Source organism: Bubalus kerabau, chromosome 16, assembly GCF_029407905.1.
Source record: "Bubalus kerabau isolate K-KA32 ecotype Philippines breed swamp buffalo chromosome 16, PCC_UOA_SB_1v2, whole genome shotgun sequence".
Lineage (NCBI taxonomy): Eukaryota > Metazoa > Chordata > Mammalia > Artiodactyla > Bovidae > Bubalus > Bubalus kerabau.
This window is the reverse complement of record NC_073639.1, coordinates 38,806,227-38,824,728: the sequence shown is the minus strand read 5'-3', so window position 1 is coordinate 38,824,728 and position 18,502 is coordinate 38,806,227. Positions and strand designations below refer to the sequence as shown.

Below are 18,502 nucleotides of genomic sequence, written 5' to 3'. Positions count from 1 at the left end.
TATCTTTCCATTTATTTGTGTCTTCAATTTCTTTCATCAGAATCTTACAGTTTTCAGAGTAAGAAGTCTTTCACCTCCTTGGTTAAATTTATTCCTAGGTAGTTTATTATATTTGATGCAGTGATAAATGGGATTCCTTTTTTTTTTTTTTTTTAATTCGTGGTCCCCACTTTGAATATAGCACTGTGCTATACCTCTTCTTTTGAATTTTTCAAAGATACTTCAGGACTGACCTTGTGAACTGGTACTTCTCCAACAAAATAAATGAGCTCTGTTCAGTCTTTTTCACTGTAAAATTCAGAAATCTCAGATTCACCCTTGACACCTCCCTCTTAAATCTCACATTATCCAGTCCATCATCAAGTCCAGTTTACTAGCTAAAATTTTTCCCATGTTACACTTCTGCATTCCTTTCCCACTGCTTCAACGTTAATCTCAGACACCATCCTCTCTGACCTGAACTACTACACTGATTGCTCCTTTCCAATTCCTTTTCCACTCTGCAGACAGAATGATCTTTTAAAATAAAAATCCTGTCAAGACTCTGCTTTTCTCTACTAACTGGCCTCCAATTACTGTCCGATTGAAGACCAGGAACTTGATACAGCCCACTGCCCTAGGTGGTCTTGACCTTCCTTACGTGGCTTTCTGTTCTCTCCCACCACTCTGTCTACACTTTCCTCTCAGATGCACAGTGCTGTCTTCTGTCAAGGATCTCTGTACATGCTGTTCTCTTTAGTCAGAATTGTCTTTTATTTTTTCCCCTCTTCATTTAATTAATTTTACTCTTCCTTCAGACGGATGTAAACATTATTCCTGGAAAAAAAACATTTTTTGATTCTTCTAAGTTAGGTCTGATCCCACATTATAGGCTCTCTTAGCACTCTTAGTTGTTATTTCATTGCATTAATCTTAGTTTATAATTATACAGTTATTTAGTGATTGTTAATAGTTCGTATTCTATTAAGTTATATGTTCCATGACAAAGACTGTGTCTGCTTTTATCCACCTTGTATCTCCAGTGCCTAGTGTAGTATTTACCTTCGAGTGGGCACGTGCTGTTTGCTGAATGAACAAATGAAGGGTAGATGGTTGTTTGAAATTACCTTTACTATCTCATTAGTTAATTTGCCCCATAAGGTGCTCAGTAAATTAGTAGGGAAGTGGATGTGTGGATGTAGAGATAGAAAGAATTGGAGGAATGAGGACTGGTGAAGGGAATTGTGCGGTTAACAGTAGGTAAGCAGAGAATACGATGGAAATGTATTAGGAAATAAGGCCAGTGGATGGGAATTTGAATGCATTGGTGGTGGGGAGAAATGGAGGTATATGAGAAGTGTGTGATTTATCAAATCTTGGTTCAGGGTAGGACGGAGGAAAGAAAGAAAACTTAAAATCTTGTCAGGGACTGAGTACCTCTGCAAAGTAATTATTAAGAGGGAAGGGTAATTCATTGAGGTTTCCTTCGTAAGGAAGAGAGAATTGGCAGAAACTGAACATTACAAGGTTATCAAACAGGATGCTTTGCTGTTACTGTTGTGTAAACTGTGTAAGAGACCTGGTGCTCATAGGAAAGTTGAATTTCTTTTCAGTCTCTCATTATAAAAAATGGTTATTTTATGGTCACTCCTGTTAATCTTAGCCCTGGAAGATGCTTTGTTTTTCTATATTTGTTCATCTAATGACAGAGGGAAAATAAAAGTGTTGGGAAGTTACTTTGCAGTGGCAAAAAAATGATGTAAATCAAACCTCATGGTGTTGCTTTTGTTGACTTAGTTTCTTTTTAATTACAAAAGATCTGTTTTTCTGATCATGGAGGAACACGAATATCTGATTATGATATATGTGACTATAATAAGTTTTATAATAAAGTTTGTGACAGGCATCGTAAGTGCTAGCATGGATTTTGTGCTGAAAAGAAAAATACTGTATACTTATCTCGGAGAAGGCAATGGCACCCCACTCCAGTACTCTTGCCTGGAAAATCCCATGGATGGAGGAGCCTGGTAGGCTGCAGTCCATGGGGTCGCTAAGAGTTGGATAGGACTGAGCGACTTCACTTTCACTTTTCACTTTCATGCATTGGGGAAGGAAATGGCAACCCACTCTAGTGTTCTTGCCTGGAGAATCCCAGGGATGGGGGAGCCTGGTGGGCTGCCGTCTGTGGGGTCGCATAGAGTCGGACATGACTGAAGTGACTTAGCAGCAGTAGCAGTATACTTATCTACTGCATCCTTTCTTATCATGGATATTTATTATGCAGACGAACTCTGTATTTGATGAACTTCTAGGCAGTGGAGTTTACAAAGATGAGTATGACCCAGTTCCTGCCCCCAAAGCAGTATATAGTTTAAAGGAAAGTCGAATTGTAAAATAAATGAATATTATGATGATAAGTGCTAGTGTCAGACAATATAAGGTTCTGGGAAATGAGCGGAGGGGCAGCTAACGAGATGTGCAGCCTGAGGGAGTGGGTGGGTGGGCAGAGCTGGAGATGTTAGCACATCATTTTCAGAGATTTTGTAACTGGACTGAATTGCAGGCCCTTCTCTGGCCAAAAGTTGAAAGCACTAATGGTCATTTGAGCCAGTGTGTCTTCGCCTAAGGAACAAGACCTGTGTTACAGTTATCCATGTGTTCTTGGGAATAGAAAGGAAAATGTCTGATTGCTGTCCTGTGCGTCAGAAGTGGAAACATAACTTAATCCTCTAGAGCCAGATTATGTGCCATTTCCCCAGTTCAAGCCTTTCAGTACTAGTAGCCAAGTCAACTTGGAATTTGTAATAGAAGTTCAGAACGCAAGTATGAAAAGCCCTATTGCAAGTATGTTCAGTTAGTAATGAAATTAGAGATTTTTTAAAAAATAATGAAAACTAATAGTTACCCGTAAAATATCCTTTTTTAGTTAGCATTCATATTGTCAGTGGAACCTCACAAAGGCTTGGTTTTAAGTCTGCTAAAATAAAGAGGGTTCGAAAAATAGTTTCTCCAGGGTATGGTAAGTGCATTCATGTGGTAATATAGATTAAGGATTTTTATTTAGTCCAAAAGAAATCTTGGTTTAACTTCAGTTACAGAATACTGTGAAAATAATTTTCTTTTTCTTGGTAGATGACAAAGTTCCTAAAGCATTCCAGAATTCTCTTGTTCAACTTGGACTCAATACCATGAAGTCTGCAAATATTTGTATCGGTCGACCAGTGTTGCTTACCAGTTTGGATGGAAAGCAGGAGGTAAGAGTCCTTTTCATGTCCTTACTTTAGAATTATTTGAGATGTTTTTGACTTTCAACACAAGCACTGATAATTGAAAAGCTATATCTTATAAGACCCTCACATCTGTATAAACTTCTCCTTTCTATAATACCCTGGGAGTTGTAGCTCTTAAGTGTCATGATGTGAAGAAGCCTTTCCCCCAGAGGTAGTGGTACACTAACAGCCCTATATTTTTCTGTGAGTTGTATTTCCTCACAGAAATGTTATTTTGGGTCATTTGTTTTGTGTGTAAATATTTGATTACCCTCTGTTTGTCCTTGCAGCCATTCATCATACCTGAGACTCTTAAGTCCAGGATCTTCCTTGAATCATTTTTGGCAGCTTGGCTTTCTTTTCCTCTGCCTCTGCCATGTCTTCTGCTGCTGCTTCATCAGTCAGTGTTCTCTTGACTGGCGGGGTCCTCTGGAAATATTTTGTAATCTCATAGCTGCTGATGGCATGTCTCTCATTCCTTTTGTTGTCCTGGGCTTATACTGTAAAAAAATCCTTTACTGTGTTTTGTGGAAGAGAAGACTATAAATGCATAAGCTCAGCCCACTAATCTGGAGCTAGAAACCTTCTCCTTAGAACATAAGTCTGATGAGATCCAGGTTCCCATGGAGCTCTTGTGCTGGTCCTCCCTGTTTCCTAGATGTAGTTTATGCTCCAGACTGAATTACCTTACAGTTAGCTTGCCTTCAGTGTTTTTTCTTATCTTCCTCTTATCACCTGTTAACATCTTGTCTCTTCCTAAAACCAACTCTCAGTTCTTCCACCATTTTCCCTGTGGGATTACCCCTAATCCACCAAAAAAAGGTGTAATATTTATCAGTTCAGTTTAGTCGTAGAGTCGTGTCTGACTCTCTGTGACCCAGTGAACTGCAGGATGCCAGGCTTCCCTGTCCTCAGCAACTCCCAGAGCTTGCTGAAACTCAATAGTTTTTTGTAGTTTGTATCTCATAGTATCTCCTGTGGGGCAAAGACTGTGTTTTGCAGAGCCATGTACTTGACTGTGCTTAGTTTTCTTTCTTATAAATTAATGATATTCTACAAATACGTATTTTCTTATTTTTCTGTTTCCTCTGTTCTGGGCAGGTCTATACAGCCTGGCCTGTGGCAGGATTTCCTGGAGGCAAGGTTGGCCTGAGTGAAGTGGCACAGAAGAACGTGGGTGTGAGGGTTGGTGATGCCATCCATGTCCAGCCTGTTTTGGGTGCTGTGCTGCAGGCTGAGGAACTGGACGTGGCTCTCAGGTTTGTCTCTTGTTGGTGGTGATTGTCTAGATTAGTGCTGCCCAGTAGAAATATGACGAGTCAAATGTGAACCACACGTGTAATTTTGCATTTTCTAGTAGCCACATTTAAAAAGTGAAGAGAAAGTAATTGTATATTTTATTTAATATATAAAATTTTATTTGAACTTATACTAAGTACAAAAAATTATTAACAAGATTTTTCATTCTGCTTTTCAAACTGAGCCTTCAAAATCCACTGTGTTATGTTACCTTTGTAGCACATCTCAGTTTGGGCTAGCCGCATTCTTGGCACTTGATAGCCAGAAGTGTTGAGTGGCTAGTGACCTACTGTATCAGACAGCACAGAGTAGATGGGTGTTATGTCATTTATGGACTACAGGCTCTCTAATGTCCTGTGATTACAGTATGCTCTGACATTTTAGGTAAGAGGAATTATTATTGGTGGATATTTAATGGTGATTTTCTCTCATGGTTTGTGGTGTAATCAGGGCTTCTTGTCTTAACAGTTGTAAAGACAGTAGTAGATTACTTTGAGTAGGCAAGAAACAAGTTTTAATTAAGACTGCTCAAGCAAAATATGTGATTGTGTATTTTAACTCACTGGTTATTCAAGCCAATAAAATAGTTATATCTATCATATTTTTAAGTAGTCCCCTATGAAAGACTATCGATGTGGTTAAAGTATATCACCTACCCTCTTGAATGTTCTGTATCTATTAGGGTTTTTGCTCAATTTGCATATGCAAGTCTTACCAAATTTGTTTTAAAAAAATCTTTTGATACTTTAATAGCACGTTTATAAAAATTTGGAGGATTTTATATTATGTTCTGGAATCACAAAACATTTTTCAATCATTAGCTTGATTTTGAAATGTTTTCTTCACTTTTGCTACTTTTGTAGATTCCAAGCTTAAGCTTTGGCCTATTTTTCTTTTTAAAAACAGGAAAATATCTTCAGTGCATTTTATAACATTTGGTGAGCAACAAAGTAAAAGGCAGAAAGGAAACGAGAACACAACATATGTTGAGCACCAACCATGTGCTAGGACACAAGTGCATACACTTTTCCCATTTTTCTTCCCTCATTTAATCCTCTAAATATCCTGCAAGGTGTCCATGTTTATCCATTTTTACAGGTGAGAGAATGGGTTCAGTGAGAAGTAACTTGCTCATTATTTTAATGGTAATTTTGTAATTAACTCAGGTTAAATGGGATTAATCTCTAGACTGTTCTAAAACAGTCCTTTGCTGCTGCCGCTGAGTCACTTCAGTCGTGTCCGACTCTGTGCGACCCCATAGACAGCAGCCCACCAGGCTTCCCCGTCCCTGGGATTCTCCAGGCAAGAACAGTGGAGTGGGTTGCCATTTCCTCCTCCAATGTATGAAAGTGAAAAGTGAAAGTGAAGTCGCTCAGTCGTGTCCGACTCTTAGCGACCCCATGGACTGCAGCCTACCAGGCTCCTCCGTCCATGGGATTTTCCAGGTCCATGGGATTTTCCAGGTGGGAGTACTGGAGTGGGGTGCCATCGCCTTCTCCAAAACAGTGCTTTAAGCAGTTATCAGTTCACTGGATATTCAGTTACAAGTGTGACCTCTTGAGGGCGCAGCAGTCTTAGGTGATAACAAGTACCTATTATAGAGGGACTTTATATGTATTAAATGGAAGCTTTTTTTTTTTTATTTTAAGAATCTTGTGTTTTAAATGTGGCAGCAGAACTCAAACAAGAAACTTAATTTTCAATAAGAAAAATTAGTAATTTTTGTCTGCTGCTTAAATCCTTCAGGTGTTATCTGAAAAATTTTATTACTAATGTTAGAGCTCCTTCTAGTGGAAATGATTTTATCTGCACACATTCTTTTTTTTAAAAGCAAAACTGTTTATTTTTACATATTTTACATATTTGCAAATATTTTCTATTCAAAGTTTAATAAGTAAAAACAGTCTTAAGTAGTTTCGGAGTTCTATAAACAAGTAAATTTAAGTATTTAAGGAAATACATACAGTTCCTCTTTATACACACATTTGATTCATGAAATTTTCTCCTTGTTTTTCTTTTTTATTTGAATAAATAAAATTATCAAATCATCATTTGCAGTAGTTATGTTACATGAAGTTGCCGCAAATACTGAACCATTGCTTGGGGGGGGGGGGGGTGTGTGTGTGTGTGTGTGTGCTTAACATATATAAATATATGAAAATGTATGTTTGTTTAACATATATAAATATGTGAAAATATATATCTTACATAGATTATAATTTATAACTTATAACTCCCTGAACAACCCATTCTTGTAGATTGTATTTTCTTTACTTTAGAAAAGATAAGTGGCTAAGAAGTATTAAGTGACTTGCCTGAGGTCACCTCATTAAGAGGTGCCAGAGTTAGGATTCAAACCCCCCTCTACCTGGTCCTGCAGCTGCAGCTTTTTGCTCTATATTGTACTGCTCCCTTCCCTCCCCAACTTCTGTCCTCTGGTCACCTCTGAATGAGAATTGAAATAGAGGCTTTTTTTAACCTCAGCTGGGAAAGTGTTAGGTAACTCACATTTTTGCCTGTTCTGTTCTCTTTCACAAATGTCTGGGAAAGCCCCGCTAGTATTGCTTTTGGGGTTACAAACATACTTTAACAAGTAGATGAATTTGCATATGGAATCCTCAAATAAGTTTGTATCAGTTTTGTTCCTGATAATGTGATTGAGATCATGGCTTAGATTTGAACCACATGGGCCTGCTAATATACCTTTTCCTGAGCTAAACCATTCTCCCTCTGTGATCTCTGTCAGAATTCAGCAGCCATAGGCTGCTTCTCCTGATACCGATTGCTTACACATGGAGGTGGAAAAATGCGTGTTCTGAGAACTCTCCAAGTATGTGTTTCTTTACAAGTGTAATGATTTTTAGCCATACTTCTGTAATCAAACAAGCAGTCTTCCTGGAAAACACAGTAATTGGTCAGAAGAAGGCATTTTCATTTTTTTAGGCATGCCCTTTCTCTTGAATAAACTTCCATTGTACCATTACCTTGCTTTTTTCTTACCTCTTCAGATAATGTACACTATAGGATTTAAATTTCCTTAAAGGTAATTTATAAATGATTCAAAGAGAATAAAGTAAGCTATTAATAAAAGCCTTTATCCAAGCTGGGCAAGTTCAGAAAGGGAAATGATTGAGGCCAGTGGTTTTTTTAAAATGTTTTTGGCTATGATACACAATGAAAAACACATTTTTCGTTTTGATTTATTGTACATATACTACATCCAGAAATGTAGTGCATAAATGTACACCACGTTTGTACATGTATGTGTGTGCTCAGTCGCTTGTACATATATGCACCTGAGTATATGGGGAGGTGGGTATGTGTGTGTATGAGTGATATGTAAGATAGTAAAAAACATTGATTTAGGCTTCTAGGAAACTAAATTACAAATGATTTCATGGCTGTAAGATGTATCTGAAAAGTATAAATCATTCTAAAATTGTATAAATTTTTTCTAGGTTGTAAACTAATGATTTTCTTGATTAGGTCTGCGTTATTACTGTGTACATGTCATTTTATATTACATTTTAGTTTCTGGTGTACTTAATGCTGATTTTTATTTCTCCTACCCTTCACAGTGACAAAAATGCAGATATTAATGAAGAACAACTGGCTGGTTGTATTTTGAGAAAACTAGGTGAGATGTATTTTTAATAGTTTTCTAAATTTTGAAAAGCAAGGCAGCAGCAAATAATGTGTCTTCTAGGTCTTGTGTGCATAATATTTTTCTTTGAAATAGGGTAGAGAATATTCTTTCCAATGAATTAATGTCCCTTTGAGATAGGGATGTAGTCTCTCTCTCCTTCCGCCCACCCACCCCCCAACATTAACTTCAGCTGCTGTGTAATTGACTGACAGTTGAGCCGTGGAGAGAACATATGACTTAACCTGTGAACAGTTGGTGGTAGAACTGAAACTTTTAACCCTTGAGCTCTGTTCTTTTCAGTGAGGAATGCTGGAGTGTTAGTTTAGGTGTGCCATTTTAGGTTAGTTCATTGCTGAACATGGAATGCCTGGCCATATGGGGATATAGTTGATAGAATCATACATGTATTGAGTGTAGAGGATTTCAGAGAATCATCTTTTCCTTCTGTCTCCAAATAGTGCTGTAATCTTAGGGGAGTAATTTTAGGTCCTCTGTTTTTCATCTTTGATTTAGTCTTTTCAGGCATAATTATGTTAGTAGATTAAATTGCTATTTAAACTTGAAATGAATGAAAAATTGTGCTGACATATATATTTAATAAATTGTTTTCCAGATGGCAAGGTTGTTTTACCGGGCAACTTTCTGTATTGTACATTCTATGGACGACCGTGCAAGCTGCAGGTGTTGCGAGTGAAAGGGGCAGATGGCACAATGTTGAGAAGGGCTCAGAATGACTCTGACACTGCTGCCCGGGGAATGGCCTCTGAGCTGTCCAGCAGAGAGCCCAGCACCCTGGATATATCCTTACAGCTAAGCCAGTTAGATCTGGAAGTGCCCCAACAGCCGGCATCAAGTAGCACTCCTTACAAACCAGATGACAGAATGATGAATAAAGCTGGTGGCATTTCGTCAGATGGTACACAGAGTCCTGGGACTGGCAGTGGACGTGGACTAGAGGAAGTCACAGGGCTCACATGTAGTTTTGAGTCTGCCAGGGAAGGAAGTGAGCAACCTGTCAACGAAGAAAGATTGCTAAAGTCACCCAGCGTGGGAGCACAGAGCAACACTGATACCTTTTATTTTATTTCTTCAAAAACAAGAGTCAGTTTTACGAAGAACCGTACAAATTCGAAAGACCAAGCCAACCAATTAAAAGTAACTTATGACATGATAGGTGGCTTAAATAGTCAGCTGAAAGAAATTAGAGAAATTATTGAATTACCTCTCAAACAGCCTGAGCTTTTCAAGAGTTATGGTATGATTTTTTTCAATGTATTATGCCCAGAAATGTTAAACTAGAAAGCAGTTGGCTCATTGCACTTACCTAATGATTGTTCACCTTCTCTTCCTGTTTTTTTTTTTTTTTCCCCTGAGTGGGAGGTGTGGTAGGAGTTGCGAGTTGTTTTGGGAAATGCCTTTTAATTGAGCCTTTTTCTATGCTCCGGATCTAATGCCTAATGCTCTTATGTGGAGCTGATGTAATAATCATAGAAATAAAGTACACGATAAATGTAAAACACTTGAATCATCCCTAAACCATCCCAATCTTCCCCCCTACCTCTGCACCCCTGGTCAGTGGAGAAATTATTTTCCACAAAACTAGTCCCTGGTTCCAAAAAAGATTGGGGACTGCTGCTTTAGGGTATAATGTGAGTCAGTCATAGTCTTGTCTGTTTTAACTGCATACTTCCACAGTTGTTTGTATTGGATCTGGAATAAGATGCTAGATTAACTGTAATGACTAAAAAAATAAACCAAACATTAAATAGTTTGGGTTTCTTTGTTAGGCAATGTAGCTGAATGCAGATGTCTTTGTATTGAAACAAGTGCAGGGAGTGACTTGACTTTTAGAAAACTCAGGGCTTCTGAAAGATTACTGCCCAGATCCTCTGCATATATGTGGTGCATACCATGTCTTACTCCACTTTTTTGCTTTTTCCTTTTTCATGAATCTTTATATGTATCAAGTGAACCCTTGAATTGACATTTTGCTGGTAATGCTTATATTCTCTGACATGACTAGTTGGATGAAAACTGGGATTGGTGGCTTCTTTTGGATGTCCTTGTTTGGGTTTTGTTTTCTGGTCATTGGACAATGCTGTGTGGATTGGGGCATGACAATCGTGTGGGTATCCAACCAGTTTTTTACTAACCAGCCTGGCCTGGTTGGGTCTACACAGAGAGAAAAAGTCGGAGATGAGTGTTTAGGCTAGTTGGCATGTCGGGGGTTGGGTGGGGGGAAGTTCTGACTCTTTAGTTTTGATGCACATAAATTTATTTTATAACTCATGTTTGAAGTCCTGTGACAATGCTTACCATAAACCTACTAATGCTGAATCCAGTGTTCTCTACTACTTCTTCTAGGAATTCCTCCCCCTAGAGGAGTGTTACTCTATGGCCCTCCGGGTACTGGAAAGACAATGATTGCCAGGGCTGTTGCTAATGAAGTTGGTGCCTATGTTTCTGTAATTAATGGCCCTGAAATTATAAGCAAGTAGGTGCATAGTTTAAGAGTAAACAATATTATTAGATATACTTCTTAAATGTAGTTTTTAAAAAATGGCTAGATAATATTCTGTCTGGATGTTTCACATACTGAAATGTTAAATTTGCTTTTAATGTGTATAAAATTTAAGTTTAGAAAATAACTTTTTAAAGTCGTTTTAAGTATTCTGAAAATATTTGAAGTCAGATGAACTTTTATAGGCTGAGCTTTAAAAATGATAAGAGTTGGCCCTTAAACGTAATTTATTTCTTACAGATTCTACGGGGAGACAGAAGCAAGATTACGTCAGATATTTGCTGAAGCCACTCTGCGGTATTCTTTATTTTTGGATATTTGGAATTTTTTGGATATAGTCAAGGCTATATTAATGAAAGTAGAGATGGTAGCACTTTAAATGAAACATGAAAGAATAGAACAAAAATATAGTTAGCACTGGAAGTAGATTGTAAATTTAATGAGGTTCTAATCCAGTTCTATCTAATTTTATTTTAGAAACAATCTTTAGAAATATTGTTTTAGATAAATAAGTTACTAAATTACATAATATAATACCAAAAGGTACAAACTTTCAGTTATAAATCATAGAAATGTAATCTATAGCATGGTGACTATAGTTATATAAAGAATATATATAAACTATCTAAAGAAAATTTAAACAAATAAAGGACAAATAATAAAGAGCATTTCTTACTTTCTATCCCTCGAACTTTAAACCACAAGGAATAGCTTCACTGGCCTCAGTTTCTGAATTGATCAAGGGATAGCAATTTAGGGGGCCTTAGTGGGCAAGCTCTATCTGAGCATTCACTCTCATCTCATGAGCTATACAAGCTCTCAGTATTCTGCTCTTTATTGAGGGCAGATCTACTAGCATGTGATATTGGTGACTTAGTAATTGAGGTGAGAATTAATCTAAGATTTTTCAGCTTCATATTCTGTTGCTTTTGTCTTTGATACTAATTCTAAATTTGATGCATTGTGTTTCAATCAAAAAAACAATGTCAATGTTTTAATTGAAATGCAACATATCAAATTTGAAAGCTAAATGTGTACTAGAGAATTCATTTTGCTTGTTTACTTTTAGGCACCCATCGATTATTTTTATTGATGAACTGGATGCACTTTGCCCTAAAAGAGAAGGAGCTCAGAATGAAGTGGAAAAAAGAGTTGTAGCTTCACTCTTAACACTGATGGATGGTATTGGTTCAGTAAGTATAGCACCAGTATTGATTTCTTCAGTAGGGCATATTTTCTTAATAATATGTAGGAGCAAAAACTATCAAGTATGTCTGAGTTTTTTGGGAACTCTAGGGCTGCAGTCCATGGGGTTGCTAAGAGTCGGACACGACTGAGCGACTTCACTTTCACTTTCCACTTTCATGCACTGGAGGAGGAAATGGCAACCCACTCCAGTGTTCTTGCCTGGAGAATCCCAGGGACGGGGGAGCCTGGTGGGCTGCACAGAGTCGGACACAACTGAAGTGACACGGCAGCAGCAGCAGCAGCAGCAGGGTAAAGGAAAAAATATTAGCTCCAAGAATTAGAGGACCAAGACCCATAAAATAATTTTCTCCAGTAATTTCTTAGTAACAGCAAGGACAGTATAACCTGGCAGTGTTTTTCTAGCATATAAAATTATTTACATTGATAAATTTATTTTTTTTAATAAATGGCATTAACCTAAAAACCTGAAGTAAAAATCAGTAAGGAAAATTTAGCAGTTAAACTTAAGGGGAATTTACTAAGAAATTTCATGAGTAAATCTCATATAACTCTTGCAAAAATTAGTTTGGTGGGAGAGCTTTAAGTTTTGCAAGTGAAAGGACAAAGTAAGAATCATGGGAAAGGTATAACATTTAAAAAAAAAGTTTACTCATGTTACCAAATTCTTTGTATATAGTGCATGCAATCTTATATTAATAAGAACTATGTGCTGATTATGAAAGGAAGATCAGTAGAACTAATAGGGAAGAGGAATGAAGAAAAAATTCGGACTCCTGGCAGGCATTTATCAGAAGAATACACTTCTTACACAAGATTGTAAAGAACTCAGTTTTTAGAATCTTAATATGTTAGAGCCTAAAGAAATTTTAGAAATCATGGAGTCCCATGTCCTTCTTTTGCACATTAAAAAACGAGAGAGTTGGAGCCTTTTGGTTTTACTGCCTATTGATAGAAACTGAATATATGAAAAGAACAAACTTTTGGTTATTATTTCTGTTATTTGCTTACCTGTGCTACAGTTTCAAGAATAACCTAAGAGAAGGGTTGTTGCTTATGACAGTCTGGATGACCACCTGGTTCTCAGTCTTAGGGAAGTACCTGGGTGTGATTATAACGTCCCAGGTTTGGACCTCAGCTTACAGAGCTTGGGAGGCTTCCCCAGTGGCTCAGTAGGTAATGAATCTGCCTGCAATGCAAGAGACACAGAAGAAAAATCCTGTGGACAGAGGAGCCTGGCAGGCTGCAGTCCATGAGGTCACAAAGAGTCAGACACAACTGAGCACACAGCACGCACACACTACAGAGCTGGAGGAGTCAGTGTTAGTTTATTGGAGAGTTTATTAGTGGAGCTCTGAGGATAGGTCCATAATAAAAATACTCTCAAGAGACCGATACATAAAGTGGGACACCAGTTTGTCCATTTATAAGAAATACAGTTGTTAAGCTGACCAAATGCTTTGTTTATAAACAACTCTCTTTTCATCCTTAAAAATACACGTGGCGAGCTATGTTATAATTAGTAGTTTTTTGGTGAGTAGAAATCTGATAGAAGGCTCTGTGTTGGAGGATCTTAATTACTATGTCATTGCTATCTCTTTATCTGCCACTGGGATAGGCCTGCTGTGAACTGATGTTCTTGCCTTTGGGCAGGACTGGGAGCAAGCATGTGACACTAATGTTTTGGCCTGGAAATGTTTAAGGGCCTGTATTTTTGTCTTCTAAAGTCATAATTCATAGATTCATTGTAGTCCATGCATTTTCTGTTGGCACATTCAGTTTAATTGATTAGGTTTAAGTTTTCTTACTTCAAATTACATTTCAGTTAAACTTGTCTCTGTGAGATTGCACTTAGGTCAGGTCATCTGAATAGAATGTTGGATAATTTCTACAGATGGCTTATTGTGATCATATTGTTCCAAGTTTTATCCTCAGGGTAAAAATCCATATGTATTCAAGGGTATCTGATACTTGGGTGTTGGTTATATTGTGTGTGTTTCAGGAATTTGAAGATTTATCAAAACAAGAAACAGTCCATATGTATGAAGATTTCTTAGACAGCTGTGTAATAGAGCCTTGTTCTGTTTGAAGCACATGTAGATCATAATTTTAATGACTGGGAATCATAATCTTAATTTCAGGTGGGGGAAAAGAACAACTTAAAACAGTTAAAACTATATGGTATAGGGTATAAATGTTATATACATTGTTAGTCCTGAGAATTGTGTAGTTAAGATGCCAGAAGTGGGAGAGACGTCACTTACAATAGTTGGAGAGTTAAGTATTGGAAACTTTCTAAGTGAAGGGGTATTTAGACTGAGCTTTGGGAAATGTAAGATGAATGATGAAATTTGAGAAAAAAGGGATGTGACTTAGCAGCATGAACAGTTAGATCTATCCTTGTCTATATAACAAGTGCATTTTTTTTTAATTTCAGAAGAATATGTAATATATTTTTATTTTATTTTGTTAGGAAGGAAGCGAAGGACAAGTGTTGGTCCTTGGGGCCACAAATCGCCCTCATGCTTTGGATGCTGCTCTCCGAAGACCCGGACGGTTTGATAAAGAGATTGAGATTGGAGTTCCAAATGCTCAAGACAGGCTGGATATCCTCCAGAAACTGCTTCGAAGGGTACCCCATTTACTCACAGAAGCTGAACTGCTACAGCTGGCAAATAGTGTTCATGGATATGTTGGAGCAGACTTGAAAGCCTTGTGTAATGAAGCAGGTGAGAGTGATTGCTATAGTGAGTCTGTACTGATGGATTTAATAACTCTGGTTTATTTACAAGCTGATTATTTATATCTAATTACTTTCCTATTGGAGGCAGCTAATATTTTTCTTTTTTTTTTCTTTTTTTTTTATGTTTTGTTTTATTTTATTTTTTTTTTTAATTTTATTTTATTTTTAAACTTTACATAATTGTATTAGTTTTGCCAAATATCAAAATGAATCCGCCACAGGTATACATGTGTTCCCCATCCTGAACCCTCCTCCCTCCTCCCTCCCCATTCCATCCCTCTGGGTCGTCCCAGTGCACCAGTCCCAAGCATCTAGTATCGTGCATCGAACCTGGACTGGCAACTCGTTTCATACATGATATTTTACATGTTTCAATGCCATTCTCCCAAATCTTCCCACCCTCTCCCTCTCTCACGGAGTCCATAAGACTGTTCTATACATCAGTGTCTCTTTTGCTGTCTCGTACACAGGGTTATCGTTACCATCTTTCTAAATTCCATATATATATTCGTTAGTATACTGTATTGGTGTTTTTCTTTCTGGCTTACTTCACTCTGTATAATAGGCTCCAGTTTCATCCACCTCATTAGAACTGATTCAAATGTATTCTTTTTAATGGCTGAGTAATACTCCATTGTGTTTATGTACCACCGCTTTCTTATCCATTCATCTGCTGATGGACATCTAGGTTGCTTCCATGTCCTGGCTATTATAAACAGTGCTGCGATGAACATTGGGGTACACGTGTCTCTTTCCCTTCTGGTTTCCTCAGTGTGTATGCCCAGCAGTGGGATTGCTGGATCATAAGGCAGTTCTATTTCCACTTCTTTAAGGAATCTCCACACCGTTCTCCATAGTGGCTGTACTAGTTTGCATTCCCACCAACAGTGTAAGAGGGTTCCCTTTTCTCCACACCCTCTCCAGCATTTATTACTTGTAGACTTTTGGATCGCAGCCATTCTGACTGGTGTGAAATGGTACCTCATAGTGGTTTTGATTTGCATTTCTCTGTAATTTTTTTCTAATCATAAAAATATACATGTTTTAAAAAATTCAGGTAATTCAGAAAACTGTAAACAAAACAAAACAAAACACTCTTAATCCTTCTTCCTAAAAATAACCACTGTTACATATCTTTCTTCCTAAGTACATAGATACACACAGACACACACACACACACATAACTCGATGCATTAATGGCAATATTGATGGTGAAAGTGTTATTGATATTGTTCTATTAGAAAATAGGGCGAAGTGCTTGCTGGAGAATGAAAATTTTTCTTACAGGGCAGCTTTGTATTTGTTGAAGTGCTAAAAAAGTACTTAGTGAAACCTAAGAATTCTATGCCTCAAAATAATGTAACAGTGATGTTTCAGTTTGAACATGTATAAAGGCTCTTATTAATCAGTTGACTCTGACTTTAACCACGGCATAACTGTAGTTGCTTTGGAAGCTCTTAAGACCTTTTTTTTCAGGGTAATTTTAGCCATGGAAAATGTAATCAGATCAGAGCAGTTTTTATAGCCTATTAAAGTATTTGATGGGCTTCCCTGGTGGCTCAGACGGTAAAGCGTCTGCCTGCAGTGCGGGAGACCTGGGTTCGATTCCTGGGTCAGGAAGATCCCTCGGAGAAGGAAATGGCAATCCACTCCAGCACTCTTGCCTGGAAAATTCTATGGATGGAGGAACCTTATAGGCTACAGTCCATGGGGTCGCAAAGATCAGGCAGGTAAGACTTTATTGAAAATGTCGAATAATCTTTTGTTGTTGTTGTTCTGAGAGTATTTATTTCTAGAAAAGGCATCTTTCCTAGAAAAGATATCTTTCTTCTAAGACTGGGCGTATACCTCATAGCATTTCTAGTTTGCCAGTAATTTTAGGTTCCTTAAATTTATTTTTTCCTCTAGTATGGACATATGTTTCTAAGTCCTTTTATATTTTGGAGGAATCTTTTTTCATTTGTGGCATTCTGTTCCAGTGTGTGACCTATCCAGTATCTTCATAAGGTGGTTTAAATAAAGTTTAACCCTTGTAGGTCATGAAAGAAATTGAATTCTTGAATTGGGAATTTAGTTTTGTTTGTTTTTTTTTTTTTACAGTTTTGGTACAGAAATATGGTAACTTTTATTTGCAAAGCTTTGATTCATAGTTAATCAAATTTACTAGGTTCTGGACTCTTATTAGTCATTTGATCTTTATAATCTGACGTAGGTGTGCAGGGAAACAGTTTTGAGAAGGAAGAATAGAAAAGATATTTGGAAGAGATAATTTGGATATATTATTCTTTGTAGAAAAAATAAGTTTAATTCATTCTATTTGGTCACTTTCACAATTTCCATTTTAGAGGATACACAACTAGGGAGGACTATAGGTTATGCAGACGACAAGGTAAATATGAACATTCTTCTGGTACTTTATGGTCTTGGACAGAGTCCCTTTCTGCCTAGTTTCTTGTTCTTCATAACATTGGTGAGTTTGATCATGAAAATGAATTCCCTGCTGATCAAGAAACAGAAATATTAGTGGTTTACTTTGCTTCCTTCATTCCATTAGGTGACAATGAAGAGTCTGGATTACCCTTTAAGCATTACTTTGTACTTGCTTATCTAGGCAAGGATTCATTCTTCAGCATCCTTTTTCAACTTTCTAATAGATTTCATGCATTCTAGAAGGTTCTGGGATTCATGCTGTCTAGAGACATACAATCTGATGAAGGAAAAAGATCTGTAAAGAACTATACAGTGAGATAGAGCTTCCCTGATGGCTCAGCGGTAAAGAATCCTCCTGCCAATGCTAGAGATGTGGGTTGAATCCCTGGGTCTAGTAGGTCCCCTGGAGAAGGAAATGGCAACCCACTCCACTATTCTTGCCATGGACAGAGGAGCCTGGTGGGTTGCAGTCCAGGGGGTTGCAGAGTCAGACATGACTTAGTGACTAAACAACAACAACAATACAGTGAGATACATACTCAAAACTAGGGAAAAGTGATATTGTAACTCACATACCAGATGTAAATAGGATCATCTACTTTCTAGTCACATACTAGATATAAATAGAACCCCCCTCCCAAGAACTTTAGGAAGATGGCAAGAAAACTTAATTTCTACTGTTGTGTTACATTTAATTGAAAAAGTTGTGAAAGGGTTAGAAAGTAGGGTAGGGAGAGAACGCCTATTTGAAGATATGTACCATAAAAAGGATGTATGTACATGGCATATACAAGCAGTAAATAAATATTAACTGCTGTTAATATGACTTAATGATTTCAAATCATCAGGTATTTAAACTTATCTTCTGTTTCCCCTAATCTAGCAATGCATCAGATTTTGAGAATGTAATTTTAAAAATGATTTAGTCGCAGAGCTAAAGTGTCCAGTAGGGAAAATAATGTGGTTTCTGTATACTGTCTTAAATACTAGCCTGTGTTGTATTACATAGTGTTGTTCTCTAATTTTGTGTAGAGAATAAAGCTTAAGAACAGTGTCCTAGAAGTTTTTGCAAGGGATATTCCTAAAGAGGCAGTGGGGTGGGGAGTTATAGTAGAAAATGGATTTTTAGTAGAAAATACCGTTAGGATCAGACTTGGGGTCTTGGGCAAGTTCTTTACCTTATCTGAACCTTAGTTTTTTCCATTTGTAAATTAATGGAGTTATGGTAGATGATATCTAAGTACCCTTGTAAATATGACATTCCCCAGATATAAGAGAGAACAAGAAAGAAATGGAAAAAGAGGGAGGGAGGAAAGATAGGAAGGGTAGAATGAACTTAAATAAGTTCGGGTAATAAATGGGTAATAACATGGAAATACCCAAGTTACACAGTAAACCTGGCCTGACCT

The 18,502-nt window shown here is 37.3% G+C and overlaps 1 protein-coding gene across 23 annotated transcripts in view; it reads left to right on the top strand.

Annotated features, from left to right (window-relative positions):
• Positions 1 to 18,502, top strand: part of AFG2A (AFG2 AAA ATPase homolog A) — a 335,445-nt gene that overhangs the window by 4,746 nt on the left and 312,197 nt on the right. For all 23 annotated transcript variants that reach the window (XR_008703573.1, XR_008703574.1, XR_008703575.1 and 20 more), the window contains exons 2-9: positions 3,112 to 3,233; positions 4,350 to 4,507; positions 8,126 to 8,184; positions 8,807 to 9,448; positions 10,558 to 10,687; positions 10,955 to 11,011; positions 11,784 to 11,907; positions 14,394 to 14,649. Coding sequence is in view for 20 of the 23 variants with exons in the window: in XM_055550547.1 (XP_055406522.1) it covers positions 3,112 to 3,233; positions 4,350 to 4,507; positions 8,126 to 8,184; positions 8,807 to 9,448; positions 10,558 to 10,687; positions 10,955 to 11,011; positions 11,784 to 11,907; positions 14,394 to 14,649 (1,548 nt within the window). In the remaining 3 variants the exon portion in view is untranslated. The remainder of the gene's footprint in view (positions 1 to 3,111; positions 3,234 to 4,349; positions 4,508 to 8,125; positions 8,185 to 8,806; positions 9,449 to 10,557; positions 10,688 to 10,954; positions 11,012 to 11,783; positions 11,908 to 14,393; positions 14,650 to 18,502) is intronic.